The sequence below is a fragment of the Sceloporus undulatus genome, chromosome 1 (assembly GCF_019175285.1).
Source record: "Sceloporus undulatus isolate JIND9_A2432 ecotype Alabama chromosome 1, SceUnd_v1.1, whole genome shotgun sequence".
Taxonomy (NCBI): domain Eukaryota; kingdom Metazoa; phylum Chordata; class Lepidosauria; order Squamata; family Phrynosomatidae; genus Sceloporus; species Sceloporus undulatus.
Genome location: NC_056522.1, coordinates 353,189,472 through 353,214,653, shown reverse-complemented (window position 1 = coordinate 353,214,653; position 25,182 = coordinate 353,189,472). Strand labels below are relative to the sequence as shown.

Genomic DNA, 25,182 nt, shown 5'->3' with positions numbered 1-25,182 from the left:
TACAAATTACGTAATCAACATAATTACATACTCAAACAACCATAAAATATTACCTGATATGTTTTCATGGCTGAGCAAAGAGTCAGAGCCTGGTCTCTCAGAGTCTTAGACCAGCACTCACACCACTACCATGGATCAAGGAGATGAAAATTAACTTCCAGACCTTACCCACTTTTTTGGTACTATTAATGTTTCAACTACAGTATAGTTTTGATTTGTTATTGAGCACTGCCATAGGAACTCCAACCCTCCATTTATATACTTCACCCACCATAAAAGCAGTAATTTTGCTAGCTGATCTTCATTTACTCAATCTCAAAGTCTGCATCAGGGAGTACTCACTAAATAAATGTGGTTAAAGAAAGTGTACATTAAACAAATGACTTCCAAATAATTCTAGTTTTAACAACCAGGGGTGAATCTATACTACAGAATTATAGCATCTTGATACCACTTTAATTGTCTTGGATCCCTCTTATGGTTTGTAGTTTTTAAGGTGTTCAGAATTCTCTGACAGAGAAGAGAGCTCTAACTGTAATTCAAGTGAGTGTTCCACAGATTTCTAAGGGCTGATCCACCATTGTCAAAAAGGAGTAAGATCCAGTAGAAGCATCTATTGAGGGAATGGTTGAGAGGCAATGTTTACTTATCTCTACCTCTGTAGCTCCTCATTGTCACCAGCCACACTGTTTCAGAGGGTCCCTCTGGAGCAATTTTTCAGAGGGATGTAGAGATAAAGACGAATACTGTAGTAAAAAATGCCTCCTATACCCCTTTTCTCTGATTGGAGCACCCTGTGAGTGAAAATCCAGTATCAGTCGTATACTATTTGTCAGATAGGAAATAAAACTCATTTCTCTCAAAATGACCTTAATAGATTAGAAAGCTGGACCAAAACTAACAAAATGAATTTCAGCGAGGAGAAATGTAAGGTCCTGCACTTAGGCAGAAAAAAATGAAATGCATAGATATATGATGGGGGGCCCCTGGCTTAACAACAGTACATGTGAAAGGGATTTAGGAGTCCTAGGGCTCATTCCCACTTGCAATGTAAATTGTGCTGAATCGCTTTCTCAATGGACTTTAGAAGTCAAATCCAAAAGGTCCCTCGTTCCCACTATCCAAGCGATTTTTTTCTTACCCCAATGGAATCGGTTTATTTTGTGGAACGTTTGTCATTCCCACTTGGTGCCCCTCTTTGAAATACATGTCAATCAAATAACGTAAGCCCGTGCGGGGGGTGGGGACATATTACTGACACACACACCTTTTCCCCTTCACAGCTGTCTCTCACAGACTGTTCTCCTCTTACATTCCTCCCCTCACATAATGGCAGCGGTGGCCGGCTCTGGCCCCTGGTGGTCCCCAACGTCTCTGGCTGAGCTGCAGTGAGCTTCAGAGAACGGGTGGAGCTCCCCGACTCCAGGCTGCTACTGCGTCCCTCGCCCAGGACGCTGGACCACTTCATGGAGGTGCCGGGGCTGCATTCTGCATGGGGATTGTCGTTTGTTTGAAAAGGAGGAGGAGAGAAAGGCAAGGCAAACCTTTCGGGGTTTGTTTTTTTTTTTTGTCATGGAATCGATAGCATGATTTCACAATTTTAGCAAATTAACAGGTGTGACATTGCTCTATCAATTTAACGATCAATTTTTATTTTTATTTTTTAAAGCAAAAAGGCAGCACTGGGTGTGTGTGACATCTCCTACCCCTCTGCCATTCGTCCTTCCCACTTCAAATGATGCAGCTGTTGTTCCCACTTGTTGAAACTGCTGCAGAATCATAAAAAAAAAGAAAGAAAGAAAGATCAGCAGGGAACTGCTCTTTGAGTAATGCAGTTTTTTTCCATTTGCCTTGCATCGTAGCAATTGCAGTTGATCGCACCAGCCTCAGAACTGGTTTCAAATGGGAACGAGGGTCATATAATTTGCTTGCCAATTCATTTTTTTTTTCCATAGTGGGAATGGGCACCTAAATGAACATGAGACAATAGTGTGATGTGGCAGCGAAGAAAGCCAATGAGATTCTAGGCTGCATCAATAGAAGTATAGTGCCTAGATGGGGGGGAAGTAATAGTGCTATTCTATTCTGCTTTGGTCAGGCCTCACTTGGAATACTGTGTCCAGTGCTGGACATCACAATTCAAAAAGGATGTTGACAAGCTGAAATGTATCCAGAAGAGGGCAATCATAATGGTAAAATGTCTGGAAACCATGCCTTAGAAGGAGAGACTTAGGGGCTGGATAGACAGGGAGAAAGGGGCGGCGAGATGCCGTCCCTTTCTGCCCCTGACAGAGGCCACAGCAATCAAATGGTGAGGCCTCCGGGAGCCCTAAAAACTGTTTAGGGTGTGCATGGGGCACCATCGATGACATACATATGGCACAGCACCGTTTGAATTCTGCGCCACACATACGTCATCATGGCGCCCCCCATGTGGACAGGGCGAGCCATGATGGCGCCAGAGGCACGCTGTAGGGCTCAGGAGCATGCAGACGCTTTGCTCTCCCGAACACTAAAATCGGCCCCCGGCCAGTCTGTACCAGGCCTTAGGGAGCTGGGTGAGTTAGCCTGGAGAAGAGAAAGTTAAGAGGACTGTGATAGCCCTGTTTAAATATTTGAAGGGGTGTCATATTGAGGATGGAACAAACATGTTTTTTTGCTGCTCCAGAGAATAGGACCCAGAGCAGTGGATTCAAACTACAGAAAAAGAGATTCCAGCTCAATATTAGGAGGAAGCTTCTGACAGTAAGAGCTGTTCGACAGTGGAACACACTCCCTCGGAGAGTGGTGGAGTCTCCTTCTTTGGAGTTTTTTAAACAGAGGCTTTTTAAACTGTCGGGGATGCTTTGATTGAGAGTTCCTGCATGGCAGGGGGTTGGACTGGATGGCCCTTTTGGTCTCTTCCAACTCTAGGATTCTCTATGGTTTACTGTGTGGGATTTCACAGTATGAAGAGGGGTGTAGCTTTTGCTGTAAAAGAGCAAAATTGTTCTCTGTGTTACCCCTGAAATGAACTACTTTTGCTAAATAGGATTATCATTGCTCTGTAATCAATGTTCCCCATGTGAAAATAACTGAGCCAGTCTCCCAAGAGACATAGTCTTTAGCTAGCTGCGTAAGGTGGTAGGTATGCCTATTTAGCTTTACTCCCTAGGCCTAGTTGAAGGAGAGATATACAGTGCTGGAGGAATGCATGGTCAAGCTAAAAATAAGTAATGCCTTAATATAGCCATTTTAGTTTGATGTTGCACAGAGGGGCATCTTCCTTGCTTGCATTTTTTAAAAACTGCATATTTCTCTTGGTGACATGGTCACACAGCTCTTCATTTATAGCAAAATTGCATAATCCTGAAAGAGGCCTTATGTCCAGGGTCCCCCCAAATATATCTGATGTTTGAGCCCCATCTAGGGACTTAGCCACCTTATGTTTTCCAGATTCTGCTTTCAGCTAGAGTACTGTACTAGCCCTTGTTAGAACCACTCATTTGCTCTGGTTGGGCAATTAGGGGAGTGCTAAAGAGATGGACATTTTATTGGCCCTCTGTGGTTAGCAAAGGAAAGACAAGGATTGCATAAATATTAAGCAGTCTCGCTGAAAATCCACAGTCTGTGGTTCTGTGAAATGAACTAGAATAGAGATAGCCAGATGTACTTCCACACACATGTAACTGATAATATCAGTATCATTTCAAAGCATTTTGATAATGGAAGGAGAGGATCAGATGGCACCCTCTTCTTGTTCCTTGTTCAGAAATTGACTAGACTTGCTTCAGCACTGCTAGGGGTACAGCATTTTTCACCACCACCTGAGGGTAGTGGCTTAGCATAGTGGACACAGGATGGGCCAAATGCATTCACAGTTCTTGTGTTCAGCATCTCCTTACAACTCCTCTCACAACCTAACATCTACCACCTGAGGCAGCTGCTGCTTCATCCTGCCTACTGGTAGGGCACATACAGGACAATATATATTGCCCATAGAGTCTATAGTATGTGGCTGCAAAGCCCTAATGAGTATTTCCAGAAAAAGAATTCAGTGCAGTCCAGATCTATATTTGTGAGAGTATTATTAACTGTGTCACTGCATCACCGTAATTCTTGAGCTTAATCAGTTAATTGATTAATTAATTTTGTTGGCAACCAAAAAGACATTAAGTTAGATAACTACAAATGTATCGGCTGTGTTGAAAAAGTTAACCTAAATCATTATTACTACATTGTTATGTTAAAAAAACAAAGGATTATACAAGATAATCAACTTTCAACAAAGTGACTGAAATAAATGCTTATAAAGGATGAAACAGGTAACCTGTAATTGTATTTTGTGGTCTTAGAATTCCAGAAAATACAACACATGTGCCCATTTGGTACCTATTGATGACTGAACATCCCTAGTTAAGGGTGGAATTTGTAGCCAGCCTATGATAGAATGCCCCTAAAACAAAAGTCTTGAAGAAGCAGGAACAAGAGAGACTAAAATTGAACTCCAGTTTCAAAATGTCAGGAAACTTATCTTTGGAGCACCAAGGAAATCTAAAATTTCTACTTATGGCACGGTTTTATATATTTAATAAAGCTGTATGATTGGTCTTGCCTCTATGGCTGTTCTTCTATAATATTTGATGTCATTTTTTAAAATATGGTTAAAGAGAATTGTATGTTTGTGATCATAGAGTTGGAATAGGCCTCATTGGTAGTATTCAGTACTTTGGATAGTTTATCCAGTGAAAGAGTTTTAAACATATTCTTTCTTTCTTTCTTTCTTTCTTTCTTTCTTTCTTTCTTTGTGATATCAAACAGTAACAGTATTATTTCTGGTTGAATGTGAATTTAGGCATGCAAAGTAAGGATTCTGTAGATCCTGAACCACCAATTTTGGGTTTGAGCTGGGAATCATAGCTACTCTTCACTTAAATTACTGTTTCCCACAGAATGAATTTACAAAGCTGCCAAGGAAATTGCACATTAAATTTGATAAGCTGCCAGGAAATTTGAAATTGAGGTATTATCAGTAACGCGCAGGTAAACTGAACTTGAGGAACCATCTGGTGCACTGTTAACTGTGTAATATATCTACTTTCCATAGTGATTAACTTTTGTGCCATATCTTTTAATTCCCTTAGGAGTATATTGATGCTCATCCTGAAACCATCATTCTGGACCCCCTGCCTGCTATCAGGACACTGCTGGACCGATCAAAATCTTATGAGCTTATTAGACAGATAGAGACATACATGCAAGGTAGGCTTGTAGAATGTTTTCATGGTATCATTGGTTTTTGTGTGTTGATATAGGTAGGAAAGCTTGTTCAGTTTTTATATATGTTTGTGAAGTCCTTCTAAAGCAGTATTTCATTGTTGTGATAGAATACATATTTCCAGGATATAGGAACACAAAACTTTTTAATAGATGCCTTTCTGCAAGATTACTTCAAGACCACTTCTCTTTCAGATACCCTGTACATATCCAGATATCTCTTTCTTAAAATAATCACAATATTATATTATTATAATATTTATACTATCATTATTAATAATTATTATATTACACGATTATTAAATTAGTCTCTTCCTCACACATTTTCAGAAATAAAATAAAATAAAGTGTTGTTTATGATGAGTTCTCTATATAATAAATACATCTACTATTTCAGACAGTTGCTGTTGCAGCCACATTTATTATGGAGTGATGCCAATGTGAAGCACAGGGAAACCAATTCGTGTTAGAGGTGGTTGCATCTTGGACAGAGCATCTTGATGAAGCTATTCAGAGCATGTCTAAGGGGCTGTCAGTGATGGTACATCTTTGTCCTTCAGTTCATTAAGATTCAATTGTGGTGGGTTGTGGAGTTGAGTTAGACCAAAAGGATTTGTGAACACCTTTGGGTAATCTTGCAGAAACATCTTCCTTTGTCAATTTGTTCAGTGCTAAAAGTTATTAAGTCCCCAAGTTCTTGTTCTCCTGCTCCATGTAAAAAAAACCTCATTGTGTTTGATTTAAAAGGTGATAGATTTAGGCACTTTTAATTGTCGTTTCATGGTCTTGGACCTATTAGCTGCATATTTATTCCATGGTTTCTCTCTCTTCACTGTGAGGATTCATGGTTTTTCTTTCTTTATTGACTATAAAGTTTAATAAGAATGAATCTATATTTATAAATGCTTCCAGTGCTAAATTTTGACTAAATATTAATTTGAATTCATTTCATTTATATCCCACCTTTCATCATTTATATCCCACTTTATTCCAGGCAGGGATATGGCTCTCTTCTTTCTCACCTTACCTTCAGAACAACCCTGTGAGGAAGGGTAGGGTGAGAGAATGTCTCATGGCCAAATGAGGATTACTGCATGACACCACTTTTCTCTTTGTTGCTGTATTTGTTGCTTGGAGGGAGTCTTTTGATATCTGTTCAAATTGTCCTATTTTGAACATCCTTTTGGGCAGGAAATTACTTGTTATTTTCATAGAGACATCCCATTCCAATATATTTGCTAAAATAAATTTGATTGTGTTCTATTGCAAAACTGGCTAAGCCTGCTAAAAGAATATGTGAATACATTGAATAAATTGATTCCAAAGACCAACATATACTTTTCAGATATATGATCATGTTATTTTATTTTAATAAAATCAACAAAGAGTTATGTCGTATCTTAATGGCTAATGTTTGTATCACATAAGCTTTCATGAGTTAGGGTTTATTTATGATGTGAATGAAACAGGCTATAGCCTACAAAAGCATATACCACTATAAATGCTTTCGTCTTTCAAGTGTCATAGCACTGTTGATGTTTTTTGTTATGAGATACTTAACTAAGTTGTTTTTTTTTTAATACTGAACAGATTTTAAAGTTCATTTTTGTTTATTTAAGATATTGTTTTACTATCCTTCAATAAAAACTGGCAGGGTAGATTATAGAGAAAGGAAAGATAAATAAAATACACCCTAAGGCTATTCCAACTGTTAACTAATTTCACTTGCATCATAATAGATAAGTTCCTAAGCTTAATTGTGTGAGCTACCTACTTATTGGCTAGTGAACTTGGCTGTTTTGAGTTTTCCAAAGTATTTCACCATTGGGGATTTCATCACACAAAAAAGAGGTGTATGTTGCAGACAGTTCAGATGTTATTTGACTTCTATTTAGATGCACAAAAACAAAGCAAAAGAAGTCACTGTATTCAGTAGTGAAATTATGCTGAGGATTGAGTGGAAACCATTATGTAAGTGGAAAGGACACAGTCACCCTTATTGGAAGTTTCCAAATAACCCACAAAAAAACTAGTCCTGGAGGGCTGGAAAATGTTTCAAAGCATATTTTTTATTGGCTGCATCCACACTGCAGAAATAATGCCACTGCAGAAATAATGCCACTGCTTCAATTGCCATGGCTAAGTGCTATGGAATCCTGGGATTTATAGTTGTGGCACCAGAACTCTCTGACAGTGAAAGTTAAATATCTCACAGAACTGCATATGTCAGAATTCCATAGTATTGAGCCATGGCAGTTAAAGCAGTCTCAAATTGCATTATTTCTGCAGTGTAGATGCAGCCTCTGTCAGGTAAAAACATCCTGACTATTGTAACCATTATACTAAATTCAGGCTTGGGCTTATATTTGGACATTTGAACAGCTTTTATGGAATCTGGTTATTTTCCCTCTTTTTGTGTTTTTATTTTGTTATACTGGAACATTATTGGAAGTAACATCCCTTTTACAACAACAAAAACAACAATTCTTTATTACAGTCCAGAGATTCAGCAAAGATTCCTTTTGAATGTAAATGTATGGAATTTATGAATGACAGACTTTCAGAAAATCCTGTTATTAACAACTCTATTCAAGTCTTGCAAACTCAGGGTCATGGATTCCTTTATTGAATCTATCTGCCTGTTATATGGCCTTACTTTTTTCTACTGTCTTGCACTTTCCACAGAATTATCATCTTTTGTACTGAGTCACATTTTCTCATTTATTTAGTATTACATTTATTGGATATATGATATTTCCAAAGTACAATAGCCTCACTCAGGTCTTTTTGGCTTCCAATGAATTCCGGCTTGATTTGCTCTCAGTCTCATTTATTTGTCTTTTTGACAGTCCATAGTATCTGTAGAGCTCTCCTCCAGCACCACATTATTTGAATCTGCTTCTGTCAGTTTCTTCACTAAATGTATATTTAGGTTCCTCTTTTCCCACTCCCTTAAAAAAATAACCAAAATCTAGAAGGAGAACAATGTTCTTAAACACAAACATTGGTTTGTGGCTCTATAAAAGTGGGAGTTGGGTTGAGTCCATGATACAACTAAGGTTCTTCTGATTATGTATTTAAGTTTTGGAATGCGGCTACTGTAGAGACATGCTACCACAAGAATTCTTTCCCACTTGCCAAAACACGATCTAAAGAGTTGTATTGCCTGATTAAAGAGCTAAAGCCTCTAACTCCAAGGTATTATTCAGTTCTTTTTTACATAATAGTCTCTTGTACAGTCTGACATTTCTGCTATCTCTGCAGCAGACACACAGGCTCCTTTGCCAAACAGTGATTAAATATATACATCATGAGATAATTGACCTGTAATGAGTTTATGTGAAACTAACATTGCAATACTTAGGCCTTTTCATGCTGCTAATTTTTGTGGTATGACAGCTACCCATGAAATGTTTTTGTTGAAGACATAGGTAGACATATGATACCTATGTTAAATTGAGGTATTAAGAGGAACTTCAAGCCAGCTTCTCAACCTAACAAAAGTGGAAATGGATGGGTTTTTAAAAAATATTTATATGCTCCTGTCTGTCTAGCTATCAGGCTGGCTAGCTGGCTAAAGACAGGTTGCATCTGTGTAAAGACTGGACAGCTATGGCATATCTTTGTTGTTGTTGTTGTGTGCCTTCAAGTTGTACCCGACTTATGGCAAACCTATCACAGGGTTTTCTGAGGCGGAGATTGTGTTGACTCGCCCAAGGTCACTCAATGGATTTTCAGGGTCAAGCGAGGAGTTGAACCCAGATCTCCAGAGTCATAGTCCATCGTTCAAGCCACGACTACACCATGCTGATTCTCATGGTAGATATGGGGCGGAGGTCAATTTTCTGTTCCTGGGAACCTGCCCAGACTGTAGCGGCAGCCAAATTGTTTTGTTTTGTTTTGTTTTGTTTTTTTAAGTGTGTGGGAGGGAAGAAAATAAAACTAGAAATATTTGTTTCTGGTTTTGAAAAATGGCTAATTTTTAACAGCGCACGGATGGCCCTGCAGCAAGGCAAATTTCCTATCTGAGAGGCTTCCAGGAAAGACAATTCATCACTTTTGGAATAGGAAAAAGAGAGAGAGAGAGAGAGAGAGAGAGAGAGATGAAAGATTCTGGAAGGATTGAGGCCAGTAGCCTTAATACAACTTTTCCCAATTTGGTACTCTCTAAGTGTGTTGGACTGCAATTCTGGTATTCTCAAACAGTTGAAAACCAGCATGGTGCAGTGGTTTGAGTGTTGGATTGGGACTCTGGGAGACCAGGGTTCAAATCCCTGCTCAGCCATGGAAACTCACTGTATGATTTTGGGCAAGTAAATTCACAGTAACTCATAGAGTTAGCAGAGCTCCAGAATAGCGGGGGGAAAGCGTGTGTGAGGGAATTAAAATTAAAGTTAAAAAATTACTGAGTTTTGTTTTACTCACATGATGGCTGGGAGAATGGAGCTTGTGCAGTAAAGTCCTAAGACTCCCTTCAGGTTGCCGTGGATTGTGGGGCACATTCTTAGCCATTCAGGGCGACTGATGACCAGCCTGTACAGTACATTACTGAAGAATATAAAACAGCGGGCACAACTATTTTGAGTAATCATAGGTAAATGTTGGTAGAATTTCAGGATTCCATAGGATGCATTCTGAAACCATCTACTCTTCTTCACAAACATTGCTTCTGTTTGATTTATTGCACTGCTAGATTCAAGAGGAACATGAGGTCAGCACTGAGTCCTGGCCTGTTTTCCAGAGGATTGCCTCTTTGGTCACGATTATGAATTGAATACATTCTTAGATAATCTAGGCACTGCCTTGGGCTGTAATTAGCTGGTGCTAGGATTGGGCCATGAAAAGCAAATGAAAGATGAATGGAATTATCTAGAATACTGTATTTTACCTGTAGCTATTTTCACCCATTTGATGAAATCCAAAGCAACATTTGTGGTCTGTTTCTAAGAAGAAATTGCTGTTTTGTGATGCAGAAGGACAGCACATTGAAGGTGTTTTTTTTTTTTTAAAATTGCCTTGTGAAGTGACCTCCAGTTCCCTCTTGTGTATTTCCCTTGCTTACTCATTACCCAAGAGATTTGTGAAAGTGTGATAGAAACAACCTCAAGAAAGATTTTTCTGCTGCTGGAAAATAACCTTGTTTTAAATTAATTGTGCCATTGTTCTTTCTCCAGAGATTAAAATATTACTGGTAGCTTCCTGCATGCCCGGTTAAGTTAGACCCTGAATGCTTCGCTTTCAGGACATTTCCCTCCCCTCCCCATATCATATTAACTGTTTGCTTTATTTAATGTAAATTTCTGAGATTCCTTTTTAAAATGCTTTTGTGTCTAATAACTACAGTTATTGTGAGAGGTAATTCCCACTAAGCCATAAGAACTCAGTGGAAAATCTTGGTCCAGTGACTCTCAATCTCAGCCTAACCAACCTCACACAGATTTTGTGAGGATAAAACAGGAAAGGAGAACAGCCGTGTTCATTGCCTTGAGCTTCCCAAAAGAAAAACAAGATAGAAATGTGAGGAATAAATAAAATACAAAATAATATTTCTGGCCACTCCACATTGGAAATACACTCCTCCAAACAAAGAAGAAGCCACTTCCCTATTCTAGATACAGCTTCCAGCACCATATTGAATGCCACTTTAGAGGGTCTCATCCATATGAGGGGTTTAAAGAGTGGAAGAGGCAACAGGGTCCCAACATGTTCATAGAGCAAGGCACCAATTATTTTGCCTTATTCTGGTCCGTGACAGAAATGGATATATTCACTCATTCTGCTGGCTGAGATCACTGGCCCATCTAACCACTGGTCTATCAGAAAGGCAACAGGATTTTTTTTTCTTGATGAAGATGGCAGTGATTGAATCTGGGATCTTCTGCATGCATATGCTCTGTTGTTTGGCCCTCTCCTCTAAAAAAAAAGCTTCTGCTTTTCTACTTTTGGAATTTTATTGACTGACTTTCAGAAAATTGCTTTTCGCTTTCCAAGATTCAGTCAGTTAGTCAGTCAACCTTTATTAGGCATAGAAAAACAACATGCATTTACAACATTTACAATAAAACCTCAGGATCGTTATTAAAATTTAAACCATAATCTTGTTGCTTCCACCAGAAAATTGGCCATTAACCTGGTAATATGTGGATTCCGATCTTCCAATAGGTATTCCACTGATAACCCATTCAAAGAGATATTCATTTCCAATAACCTTCTTAACAATTTCCCCCTTGGCATTATATACAATGGACAAAGCAATACAATATGATAGAGAACATCTGAAGCTTGATCACAGTGACATACACGATTCAAAAATGGGGTCTGCAAATATCTGCCCCTGGTCACATTTGAGGGGTGTACCCTGACAGATGGCCATCCAGCCTCTAATTAAAAATATCCAAAGAAGGAGACTCTACCACAAGTTGAGGCTTCCATAAAGCAGGTTGAATATAGAGCTCTGCAGGTCCACAGACAATGATGAACTTGCTGACCCTGGCACAGAGGGGAAAGGAAATGGGAGTGTGCTCACAGATGGAGTGCACCCTCTTGTCCCTTTCCCTTAAAGCTACAACATCTAAACTACTTCCCCTTCCTTTCCTCTTCACCATTTCTTCTCCACCTTTTCACTATGTAGCAGATGGAGCCCCTCTTTTGACTTGAAAGGAATGAAGGACAAGTCTGGGCATTGCACAAAGGACAAGAGAATAGTACCTTGTACTCCATCCCAAAAAGTCAGATGTTTGTATAAGCCATGTTTATGTGAGTACAGTGGACCCTTGTTATATGCTGGGGTTTGGTTATATGCGTATATAACAAAATCCGTGGATGCTCAAATTCCATTAAATATGACATAGCAAAATGGTGTCCCTTATAAAAAATGGAAAATCAAGGTTTGATATTTGAAATTTATACTTTTTTTTTGAACATTTTCAAACCGTGTATGCTTGAATCCATGTCTAAAAAATCTGTGTATAAAAAGGGCTGACTGTACTACAGAATTCCAGCCTTAGATTCCCTGATTGCTGAAGGAGGACTGGGAGAACATCTGGAGAACTGATGGCTGAGCACCACTGGTCTGTATGACAGACATGTCTGTGTCTGCACATGTATTCTGAGATACATGCTCATAGTGAGGAAGAAAGGAGCTCTTATCCCTGGGTGTTAATACTGCAGATGTGTGTTGGCATACCCATTTGTGGTTAGGTTTTTGGTCTTACAGTATTTTTGATGAGTTTTGATACACAAAATGTTATGTGTGGAGTATAGTGTCTGGGTCAAGGGAAGTAATGGTACCACTCTGTTCTGCTTTGGTCAGGACTAACCTGGAGTAATGTGTCCAGTTCTGGGCCCCACAGTCCAAGAGGAATATTAGCCCTATCCAGATGGGCCTTTTAGCACGTCCTGGCAACATGCTAGGGGTGCCTCAGGGCATTGCTTATATACGCCCCGCAACCCTAGTACGTCGCTAGGACGTCAAAATGGCGCCGCCCTGTCTACATAGGTGCCGTCCAAATGGCACAGCGCGGCCATTACGTCCTGGCACTGCTGCAGGGCGCTTGTGGCGCCCTTTCAGCGGTGCTGGAAGGAGCTCCAAAACGGAGCTCCGTTCACTGCTTGTATCGCTGGCGCAGCCTTTACACAGCTGCGCCAGCGATACAAAAGAGAAAGGGGCCAAGTGACCCCTTTCTCTCTTTCCCTGCCACTGTTGGGGTGTCCTTGGGGCATGAAGCCCCAAGGACACCCCTTTCCAGGCCGCCGGGAAGCGGCGTTTTGCCGCTTCCCCGAGGCCTGGAAAAGCAGCGGATCGGGGCCTCCGGGGTTGCCGCTGGGGCCGCTGGGGCCCCGATCCATCGGGGAAAGGGGTGGGTGCAGGCCGCCCCAAAGGGGCGGTCTGTATCCCACCATTGACAAGATGAAGCTTGTCCAGGTGAGGGCAACCAAAAATGGTGAAAGACCTGGAAACCATGCCCTATGAGGAGCAATTTAGGGATCTGGGTATGTTTAGTGTGGAGAAGAGAAGGTTAAGGGGTGACATGATAGCCCTGTTGAAATATTTGAAAGGATGTCTTATTGAAGATGCAGCAAGTTCTTTTTCTGCTGCTCTAGAGACTAGGACATGGAGCAATGGATTCAAACTACAAGAAAAGAGATTCCAACCAAACATTAGGAAGAACTTTCTGTTGGTGCAAGAGCAGTTCGACAGCGGATCACATTGCGTCAGAGAGTGGTGGAGTTTTCTTCTTTGGAGATTTTTAAACAGTGGCTGGATGGTTAATTTGTTGGGAGTACTTTGATTGTGAGTTCCTGCATGGCAGGGGGCTGGATGGCCCTTGTGGTCTCTTCTAACTCCATGATTCTATGATTCTGTACGCCTGGAGGTGATTATAGGTATTTGTGGAGTGATGGGGGAACGATAGCTGTGCTGACTCAGCTCACAAAGTCATGCACTCCCCATACATGTCTTCATGTTAGATGTGGACATCTGGAAAGGCAAAGCCTTGGTATTGGGAACTAAATCTACACAGAAATCCACATGCCTCTCTCCCCTCATTTTTGCATATAGGATTAGCAGTGTGGTTCCAGTGGCCCAACTGCGTGATGCCAACTCCTCAAGAACAATCTGTGAAGCAGGCTAAAGGGTAGTAGGAAAGAATGGTGCCACTTTGGAATCTCCTGTCAGAAAACCAATTGCTACATGCTGTTTTATGGGACAACCAGCCCTGCCAACTCACTGGGAAATTCTATTATATTTTTGTTGGAGTTTTTTCTTACTTTCTTCTACTCTATTTTACTCTATAGTAATATGATTTTGGATCCCCAACCATTCTTAAAGCAGATCCTGCGGCTAGGGAAATTTGCTATGAGGCAGGTAACGTGATTTATTAATGTTTCTAAATTGAGAATCCCTTCATCCCCCCCCCTCCCCTCCAGCTTTATGGGACTAAATCTTTTACTGGCTTGAGTGACCAAGAAAGGTCATGTCTGTTTCCAAAGCAAAACTGGTCTGTTTTTAGATTTGCTACTTATTCTGATTTATTTACCAACTCCAAAGGTTTCCATAGGCACAACTCTGGTAGATGGTTGACTAGATAATGTCAAGGCAGTTGTTTTCTGTAAATTTATGGATTTTTATTTTTTACTCACCCCTCCTTTTCCATCTTTCTCTAGGTTCTCCCCATGACTATATATAGTGCAGAACCCAAAAGGCATGCTTGTTACCATGGTTTTTGTGTTTTACATAGGATATTTCAAATGTCAGGAATAAATGCAGCTTCTAAGTAATTAATTACAAATAACATGTTGGAATTAATTCCCTTTTTCCAATAGCTAAATTATATTATGAGCATAATGAGATGAGGAATAATTGCATTTTGTTTTTGTTTTTGTTTCTTTTTGTTGTTGTTGTTGTTGTTGTTGTTGGTTTTTTTATTTTTATTTTTATTTTTATTTATTTATTTATTTTTTTTTTGCAGTATAACTGTAACTGGTTTTGTGACTTTTGCATTTACAGGGTATGACCTCACTATTTGGATACATTTTATATTACAGGCCAGTGATCAGTAGCCTTCTGATTATTGTTTTTTTAAAAAAGTGACTAACATTAACTATTTTAGGTCCATTTGAATAAAGAGAAAGCAAATAGTTACTGCAGTGGGCCCCTGGTGTCTGCAGGGGTTGGTTCCAGGACTCCAGATGGATGCCATAATCCATGGATGCTTAAGACACATTAAATACAATGGCATAGTAAAATGGTGTTCCTATATAAAATAGTAAAATCAAGGTTTGTTTTATGGAGTTTGTATATTTTTACAATATTTTCAAGCCATGGACGGTTGAATCCATGGATGAAGAATCCATAGATATAAAGGGCTGACTGTATTTTAAAATGTCAAATAAAGCAGTAACTACTTTTGTAGGCTGGAAATGAAAAGTAGGAGTTGATTGAATGGTTTCTTGTTGAGTAACATTTTGATTACTTAAATTGTCTTTTGAATAACATTATAACATTGTCTTTTGAAGACAATGTTATATTACTTACAGTTATATTCAACATGTTTTAGTGATTGTGCAGAGGAGGGAATTTTTGCAACTGTTGCTTCGTAGCTTGCATTGTGATGAGCCACACAGTCATTAAATGGCCAGGAGAGGTTTCCAGTTTTCACTCTAGCAACCCTACTCCTCAACCAATTGTGTAGCTTCAGAGAGACATTTTGTTCTTTTTTTCTATTTTATTTAAAGTCTTTTATAAGCCGGTCACCTCTCGACTTACGACGACCCCATGAATTTCATAAGGTTTTCTTAGACAAGAAATCAAGTCAGGATTATTTGTGCTGTTGTATTTCCAGTTGCTCTGTATGATTGTGAAAGCTAGACAGTGAAGAAAATTGATAGGAAAAGAACCAGCTCATTTGAAATGTAGTGCTGGAGGAAAGCTCTATGATGGCATGGATTGCCAAAAAGACAATTGAATGGCTATTAAAGCAAATAAAGCCTGAATTCTCTCCCTAGCAGCCAAAATGACTAAACTGTGTGTGTCATACTTTGGACTTACCATAAGGAGACATGACTCATTAGAAGAGAATGATAAAGTGGGAGACAGTAAGAAAAAAGGAAGACCACTTTACAGGTGGATAGACCCAATCAAGGAAGCCATGGCTCTGAGATGGCAAGACTTGAGCAGGGTTGTTAATGACAAGATGGCTTCTCATTCATGGGGTTGCCATAGGTTAAGGTAAACTTTGTGATAATAACAACAACAAGGTATTCTTTGGTGGCCTCCCCATCTGAGTACTGAGAGCCAGCATCATGTAGTCGTTTGAGTGCTGGACTATGACTTTGGAGACCATGCTTTGAATCCTGGCTCAGCCATGTAAACCCACTGGGTGACCATGGGGAAGCCACACTCTCTCAGCCTCAGAGGATGGTAATGGCAACCCCCCACTCCACCCCGAAGAAACCTGCCAAGAAAAGCCCATAATAAGGTTGCTTTAGGATTGCCATGTCAGAAACAACTTTAAGGCACACAACAACTACAACTGAGTCACACCTAACCCTGCTTAGCTTCCAAATAATCTACCAGTCATATCAGGAGATCTGTGGGGGTGGTAGGATCTAGTGGAGTACAATACATGGGTTTCCCTATAATAGAACAATGCAGACAGCTTTATGAAACAGTAGTTGAAAAGATCCTCGTGAAAGATTGCCGAGGCTCTCCCTTGGCTGCTTGTAATGTGAGCATGGTTTCCAGAATTTGTTCCCAGCCTGGTGTGGCAGTAAATTAGTCTGATGCCTAACTAAATAGCAATGTGCATTCTTTATTTAGTAAGACATACACATTCAAAATTCTGAAACAAGGCAGTTCACTGGAGCGCTGGATGGCTCTGCACTGGAGCAACTCTAGGTATTGGGGTGTAATTCTCATCAGCCCTAGCCAGCATAGTCAGTAGGGAGGAATGATGGGAATTGATCCAGGAACAAATGGAGGGCCACATTGTCCCCAGCCATGATCTGGGAGGTGAGACATTACTTTTCCATTGCACATGTTCTCTTATTGTTATCTGGCACTGAGCATCTTTTCTGTGGTTGAGCAACCCAAGTCTAGGTTTCTGATTTTGTTTTTAATTGAAAGAAACCAGATGGTTGGATCAATATAGCTAAAAGAACCACACATTGTTTTTGAGTCTTCTGCATTTTAAGCATCTCTAGTTGAAAAAGCTTATCCATCAAAAGATGGTTTAGAGAGTCTCAGATTTGAACGTTCAGTGGAATAAACACAAACATCTTGTAGGAAAGAACAAACAGTCATTTAATCCTAGACTTTGGGGAGTACAAGAAGTGAACAAAAGGCAGTTCCTCATTCAGTAGCTGTTGGCTGAAAAAGATTTGCCCCTTTTCTCTAGTTGGTTGACAAAAAATAGATACATAAAATATTGCTCTCATTTTGCTATGCAGAAAGCCAAACTCTTCATCATGTTCTTGGTACTGTACAGAGAAATGCACAACTCAAGCAGAGGAGGAACAAGAAAGAGACACAGAGAATGAGAGAGAGATCTTTTCATGCTGAAAGAAGCTTTGATAAATTCGGGAAAAAATAGCAAGCATGTTGACCAGCTGACAGTCGCATTTGCAGTGAATTCATTATTCATGGAGACTGAAGAAACAGGTGCTGGGGACAGGATGTTCTTTCAACAACAGCAAAATAATTGCCTGGGAAGAAATGCATCCTATTACATAGGATTGGGAGCAGCAGGGAGAGAACAGTGGATTATTCTTTTTATGTACCCAGACAAACTTCAGCAGGCATATGAATTAATGTAGTCACTTGATTAATGAAATCTTAGTTCATTTAATATGTGGTTTTTTCATTGATTAAATCTGCATATATTTCCATATGCGCCACAGGCAGGTTTACTCTTTTATATTTGTTTTGTTTTATGTACAGCGCTGCGCAAATCTACAGCGCTATATTAATAATAATAATAATAATAATAATAATAATAATAATAATAATATGAATGAAAATCCTGAAGGTAAAAATCAAGCTGTTTTTGTCTTAAGAGAGAGTGAGTCTGCACTTGCAGGGTGGAGATATGTGGCAGGAGTTGCTTGCAGAAGGTTTAGGGTTCAGTTCCTGGCTTGTCCAGTTGGAAGGGTTAAGCAGCAGATGATGGAGAAGACCACTGTCTGAGCTCTTGGAAAGCTGCAGCCAAACACTGCAAAACAATATTGGGTTAGAAATAATCTGATCTGAGTAAAGTAGCTTCCTGTGATTCCATGCTGCAACGTGACCTTTTTTAGAGGAAGAATTTCCTCTTGTGTGTTAGAGAAGAAGAATGTCTCTTCTTTAATGAATTTTGCCATTTGTCCCTGTATAAATACTTATAACTAAGAATGGTCTTTACCAAACTACAATTTCAAGTAAGGCCAGCTGCAATTTTAGATGAATGTTACAATAAGGTGCACAGAATCTACTCTAATAAAATCTGACAAATACGGAAAACAAAACAATGGCCCACAGATTCATAATGCTCAATATACATTCCAGTTGCCTAGAACAGGGACATCAGGGATTGTAGTAATTGCTGGACAATTGCATTGATCTCTCATGCAAGCAAAGTGATATTCAAAATCCTATAACAAAGACTTTTACGTGCAATACAGTGTATAGAAAGAGAAATGGCAGATGTCACAGCGGGATCCTGGAATAGAAGAGGCACTAGGGATCACATTGCACACTTACGTTGAATTATGAAATACACTAAATAATTTCAAAAGAAAATCTGCCTATACTTTATAGATTATTGGAAAGCCTTTGATTGTGTATGTAGATCGTCAAAAAAAATCTATGGATCACTCTTAAAGAAATGGATGTGCACAACATTTGTTTGTCCTGGTGTGTAATCTACTCAGGGATTACACTCAAGGATACCATCAGGACAGAATACTAAGAAACAGAATGGTTTCCAATTGGCAAAGGGATCAGGCAAGTCTGCATTTTATCATCCTGTCTTTTCAACATATACTTTGAATTTATCATACATAGTGCAGGATTAGACTCTGAGGGAAAAGGCATGAAAATTGGAGGAAGGAACATCAACAATTTAAGATACATAGATGATATCATACTACTAGCAGAAAATAGCAAGGACTTGGAACAATTACTGAAAATCAAGGAAGAATGTGCTGCAAAGGCAAGTTTACAGTTGAACATTAAGAAAAAATAATAATGACCTTAGATGATTTACATAACTTTAAAGCAGATGATGAAGACATTTAGATAGTTCAAGATTTTTCATACTTGGGCTCAGTCATTAATCAGAATGGAGGCTGCCATCAAGAAATCAGAAAAAGACAAGGACTTGGGAAGGAAGTTGTGAAGGAACAAGACAAGATCCTGAAGTATAAAGATATATAATTGAATACTAACGTTAGAATTGTCTATTTCCGTTTTTATGTAGGGTTGTGGAAGCTGGACAGTTGATAGGAAGAAAAACAACTCATTTAAAATGTGGTGCTGGAGAAGATAACCAGATATCATAGACTGCTGAAAAGACAAATAAATGGGGCTTAGAACAAATTAGGCCTGAACTTTCCCTAGATGTCAAGATACCTAAAGTGAAATGGTTGTACTTTGGACATATCATGAGCAGTCGTGACTCTCTAGAAATGCAATAATGCTTGATAAGATAGAACGCAGTAGGAAAAAAGGAAGGCAGCATTACAGGTGTATAGACTCAGTCAAGGAAGCCACTGCTCTGAATCTACAAGCTCTGAACAGGGCTGTTGAGGGTAATAGGGTAACTTAGAGATCTCTCATTCAGGGGGTCACCATAAATCAAAGTCAACTAGACATCAGTTTTCAAATTTGAAAACAAACTTTTTTATTTGTGGCTATTGTCAGATTGAAGATATTATCAACTACACACTAATTTGTCCCTTGTACAGTGGCCCAAGAGAAAGATTTTTGAAACCCTTATTTAAGTGGGAATCCTCATAGAATTGGTTCAGTTTCTTTTGAGTGATACCAGTGGCAATGCAACACATAAGGCCACCATTTTTGCTTTGCCTGAACATAAAATTAGAAAGAGAAAATTAGATAAAATTGCCACAAACTGTCATGGAAACTTAAAATATTAGTTCGATATTTTTGTTAGCAATTTAGAAATTTACCTATACTGTAGTTTGAACAGTTGATACTCTTTATATTGGCCTAGTATCTTTTGTTACAACTTGTAAAATCATTGAGTGTCATTTGTTCTTTCTTGTGTCTTCTGGGTTTTTTAAAGCTGTTTATCATGGCCATCATCTAGCTCAATACATTTTATAATAATGATCGTATATTAATAGGGTTGATTTCTTTTATTTTGAAAGATATCCACCCAGTATAATTTCAAGCATATTTCTTGTTGTTTGGAAGACTGGATTGGTTTAATTTAGGCAGTTTGTCATATAAGTGAAGCAGCTAATACTGCTAAGTTTCACCATGCTGGACGGATATTATATGAATTACAACTACAAAATAAACAAGAGGTCTCTGAAAATATTATGTCCTTTTCTTTTGTGTATTCCTGAGTGAGCAGCTTTCTGACTCTCTCACAACAGAATAGCAGTATTGTTTGTAGTAACTGTAATGCAAGATTCTAATGCATTATTTATCTCCTTAATCCCCATAACATCCTTTGTAAATAAGAAAAATCTGTAGTAATACTATTTTACAGAATAGTATTGGCTGATTTATTTATATACATTATTATATAGTTTATCCACGATCAGACAAATGCTTTCTCCCAAAATGGGCTGGCATCATTTAATTTTATATGTGCCTTGACTAAAATGTCAAGGCACATATGGGACAGGAAAATCAAGGGGGAAGGTAAATAAAGCTGATCAGATAGTTAATGCCAGAGAAGATGGTGTGTTGTAAACAGGCATTGATATCCACTTGGGTCCAGGCTGATCTTCTTTTGCTGGTAATCTTGCTTGGATAGATTTAATATTTATTTATTTAAGGAATTTATACATCTCTTCTCAGCCCACCAGGGTTCCCGAGGTGATGTACAAGACATAAAAAACATTTGAAACATTACATACATTGATAAAGAGATTTAGGACTAATTGAAAACACTCCTTAAAATAATTCAAAACCATACAGCAGAGGAATTTCAAGGACCAAAGTTCACATGGAAAAAGCATGATCTTAGCTGCCTGCCTGAAGCTCAGAAGGAGCCAGCCCAACTTCCTTTGGCAAGGAATTCCCTGTGGCACTATTCCAGAGAAAGACCTGTTATGTTTACACATCAACCTAGCCTTGTAGGGTGTTAGGACAGACAACAGGGCTTCTGCTGAGAATCTAAAATTTTGGCCAAGTTCATATGGGAAGAAGTGGTCTTTCAGATATTCTGGCCTAAAGCTCTTTAGGGCTTCGTAGGTACAAACAGAGCCAGCGTGGTGTAGTGGATTTAGTGCTGGACTACGACTCTGGAGACCAGGATTTGATTCCCAACTTGGCCATGAAACCTATTGAGTGACCTTGGGCAAGTCATATGCTCCGAACCTCAGAGGAAGGCAATGGCAAACCTCCTCTGGACAAATCTTGCCAAGAAAAAGTTAACCATAGGGTCGTCATAAGTCAGAAATGACTTGAAGGCACACAACAATGAACAACAGAGGTACAAACTAGCACCCTAAATTAAGCTTGGAAGCAAAGTGAAATCTGTTTTTATAAGAGTGGTGTTATATCTTCCATATCTAGTCTATATAAATCAGATCTTAAAAATCAAAATTTTAATCAGTCAAGTCTAATAGAGGTTTTGTAAGATTCCTTTTTCTTCTGGCTGGTGGCAAAGACTAGGTTGGGGTGCCAACTAAAAAGCTGGCATGCTTAACACATTTTCTCTGTAAAAGGATGTGTGTTTGTGTAAAAACACACACTGCACAGTTATATAATACACACATCTCCATCCCTGCATGTAGAAAAACAAGTAATTTAAGGAGAAAGAATTCCAGCTTAGCCTTTTGTCTGACAGGGTATGCTCTTATTTGCATATGAACTCCTCACCATCAATCTGAAATGAGAAAGGCCCAGATATAAATTTATTACCCCTGGAGAGAAAGTGGCCTTTACCGTATTGGCCCATTTACACTGTATTTTGTGTTGTGATTTATTTTTTAGAAGGAGTGGAAATGTTTTTAAAGCAGCTCTCGTTGCCAAATTTCTGTTAGATAATTCACAGGTTGGAATGTTTCAGAATGTTTCAGAGCATCACCTATTGATCTGTCACTTGCTATGAACTCAAGTTTGGTTCTAGTATTCTAACAGGAAAGAATAATATACAATCAGTTAGGCTAATGTACGTAGAAATGTAGGCAAGGACCATGTTTTGGAATGTTGTGAGTTGTCTTCAGTTGTATCTGGCTTAACGTCTTTAAAAACCAAATTGCAGTCTGTAAACAGTTGAAAAGGAAAATAAACTGATGTCTAAAGAAGGATATTAAATAACTCAGACAGAAAGGAAATAGTTTGTCTAATAAATCAAATCTTACTTTATACAAACCATGCTGGGCTGTGATGAGAAATGTCTACATTGCTAGATTTAGCTCTATTTTTTTTCTCTTGAGAAGCAGCCAGAATGTCAGCACTTTCTCTCCTTCTCTCTCTTTGATTTACCTTACGTTGTAGTTCACATACTCTTGTTAGGCCAGCATAAATCCATACGAATTAAACTGTCATGAAGCAAACCCCAGGTTAACTGTTCCACAATTTGGAGTAAATACTTAACTTAATGTGCAGCGAGGTTTTCTTTCTCAGCTTTGGAATCCAGGGACTGGCAGTCTGGTGAGACACTAGAGCTCTCTGGCTGAGAACGCCAAATGCACTTCTCTGCCAGTCTCAGGATCCCATAAATTTGATAAAATGGAACCATCGCAGTTAAAGTGGAATAAGAGTGTTATAATTCTGTAGTCTGAATAGGCTCCAGATTGAGGATGACTTTGTTATCCAAGCACAACAAGAGTGCTATCCAGATACACTTGATATAACACAGAGATCTGAATTCATTCATGTACCAAGCCAAGTTGTCCAATAAAGTCCCCAAAAAATCTGGTACTAATGTTTTCCAGAATATAACAGTGTAGTTTTTGTAACTGAATGTATTCTACTGTTTCAGTATGTTTAGTTATGTACCAGACTTGACAGGGTTGAAAAAATTGTCAAAAATTACATTTTTCAACTGTTGAGAAATGCTAACAGGAAGAAACCTGCAGTTTGTGACTTACTCTGTGCAAAATTCACACATGGTGGTTTTGAACAGAAAACAGCATTTTCTGCACTGGCATTTCTGGAGAGCCAGTGTGGTGTAATGGTTTGAGTGTTGGACTACAACTCTGGAGATCAGGATTCGATTCCCTGCTTGAGCACAAAAAACCCCACTGGTGTACCTTGGGCAAGTCACGCTCTCTTTGCTTCAGAAAATGGCAATAGCAAACCTTCTCTGAAGAAATTTGCCAAGAAAACCCTATGATTGGTCCACATTAGAGTCACTGTAAATCAAAAATTACTTGGAGGCACACAACAGCAATTAATATTTCTGTATTGAGATGTTACTTTCTATCAAGAAAATGCTGTTTTAAGCCAAAACAACCACATGTGAATTTTGTGTAATTAAACTCCACATTGCAAATAGCCTTCAAAAATGTGCTTTTCAAAGGCGTTTATCAAACGCGATTTTACCAGCTCAGATCCGGGGTGACTGCAAATCCAACTATGCGGATTCATGTTATAATTTTAATGTATTTTCACACCTGGTTCCTTTCAATGGAAGCTCCTTCCGTGGCACTTCCATGGTGCTTCCAAAGTGAATCCTTACTGGCGCTTCATTTTGGAGAAGTCGCTAAAAAAGTAAGTTGACAGGATTTGCATTCAAGCTCACTTTGAATTCACTGCTTATTGGGCTGGTGTGGAATTCCAATTTGCTTGTGCTCTGGAACACCACCGCAAAACCCCCGCGGATCCCTTTAAAAAAAAGAACTTTTCGCTGCCACCACCCAGTGAATGAACTATGACTATATTTATACGTAGCTCCACAGCTACACCTCCCTACACATACACTGGGACTTGTGAGGGATAGAGAGAGAGATCTAGTTTCCTTTCTTGCTAACCCAGAGCAATCAGTAGCCGAGTTAAGGCACGTGTAGAGGAGCAGAGAGACAGCAGATGCTTTTTAAGAAAGAAGTTTATTTTAAAAAGGGATAGAATAGGATAGAAAGAATTTATATCACTCTTGCAAACCCCCTTGCCTTGCAAGTCAAAGAACATAGTTATAGAGTTCATTCCACACAAGCCATTGTTAAAAATAACAAAAGGCCTAAACGCACTAAGCTAACACGTTCCTAACTACTCATGCAGTGATGGGATTTGCAGTCCTTTTGAGTTCCTGGATGCAGGAAGGGCCCCTTGCCTCTCGACCTGCATTCCCCTGAGTCTGTGTCTCCCAGACTCTGAGAGACACTATCTGGTTCTCCCCAGGAGAGAGCAAAGGGAGAGACAAAGAACCGCATGGCCGCAAAGGGCCTTTTAAAGATTTCCCACAGAAAGTTCTTGAATCTCGCGGTCCTACTCTCTGATTGGTCAGTTAGACCTTACATCAGCTATGATGCCACAGCTCATTAGCATGTGATGTCATCTCTCATTAGCGTGTACCTCCTCCCAGATTAACCCTTTGTAGTTCAGGAGAAGTCCTCAGGTGACTGGAGGACCAGTCATCACACCCCGGGTTGCAAATTTCCCATGTTGCCATGCTGCAATTTTGCCCCATTTGCTTCCAGTGCTCCCCCCCTGAATGAATGCATTCACGTTTTAACGTGGACAAGAAACATTCTGGCGAGGAGGGGAGAGATCGGGGGGGGGAGAGAGAAAGGGAAAAGAGGGGGCAAAGAGAGAGAGTGGGGTTAGTAAAGTTTCTAAATGACTCTTTGGGGTGGGGGGCAGGACGTCCTCCAAAGTGGGGCCAAGGTGGAAGCAGGATTTACTTCCAAGTAGAACTGCAGTTTTTACACTGATTACTTTGCAGTGAAAGAAATTTAATAATAATAATAATAATAATAATAATAATAATAATAATAATATAAATTCTTTCACGGCAAAATAACAACAACAACAACAACAGTTTTGCTAGTGATACATTCAGATGAAGCAGGGCATTTAGAGATAGGTGACATTCCCTATCATTCACGTGAGGCTAGGATGGAAGGTAGATCCAGATGACAGATGTGAAGGGAAAGAAACAAGAGGCTGGAGGGAGAGATGGAACTCCCAGAATTCCATAGCCTCAAATCAAGGACCTCACAATAAACTCCAACTCCAATAATAATAATAATAATAATAATAATAATTTATTTTTAAAATAATAATTTATTATTTTAATTTTAAAA

General features: G+C 39.2%; 1 protein-coding gene across 1 annotated transcript in view; it reads left to right on the top strand.

The window, feature by feature from the left end:
- ITPK1 (inositol-tetrakisphosphate 1-kinase) overlaps positions 1-25,182 on the top strand; it is a 168,848-nt gene that overhangs the window by 104,779 nt on the left and 38,887 nt on the right. Inside the window, exon 4 of the mRNA XM_042446023.1 lies at positions 5,124-5,241. Coding sequence (XP_042301957.1) covers positions 5,124-5,241 — 118 coding nt within the window. The remainder of the gene's footprint in view (positions 1-5,123; positions 5,242-25,182) is intronic.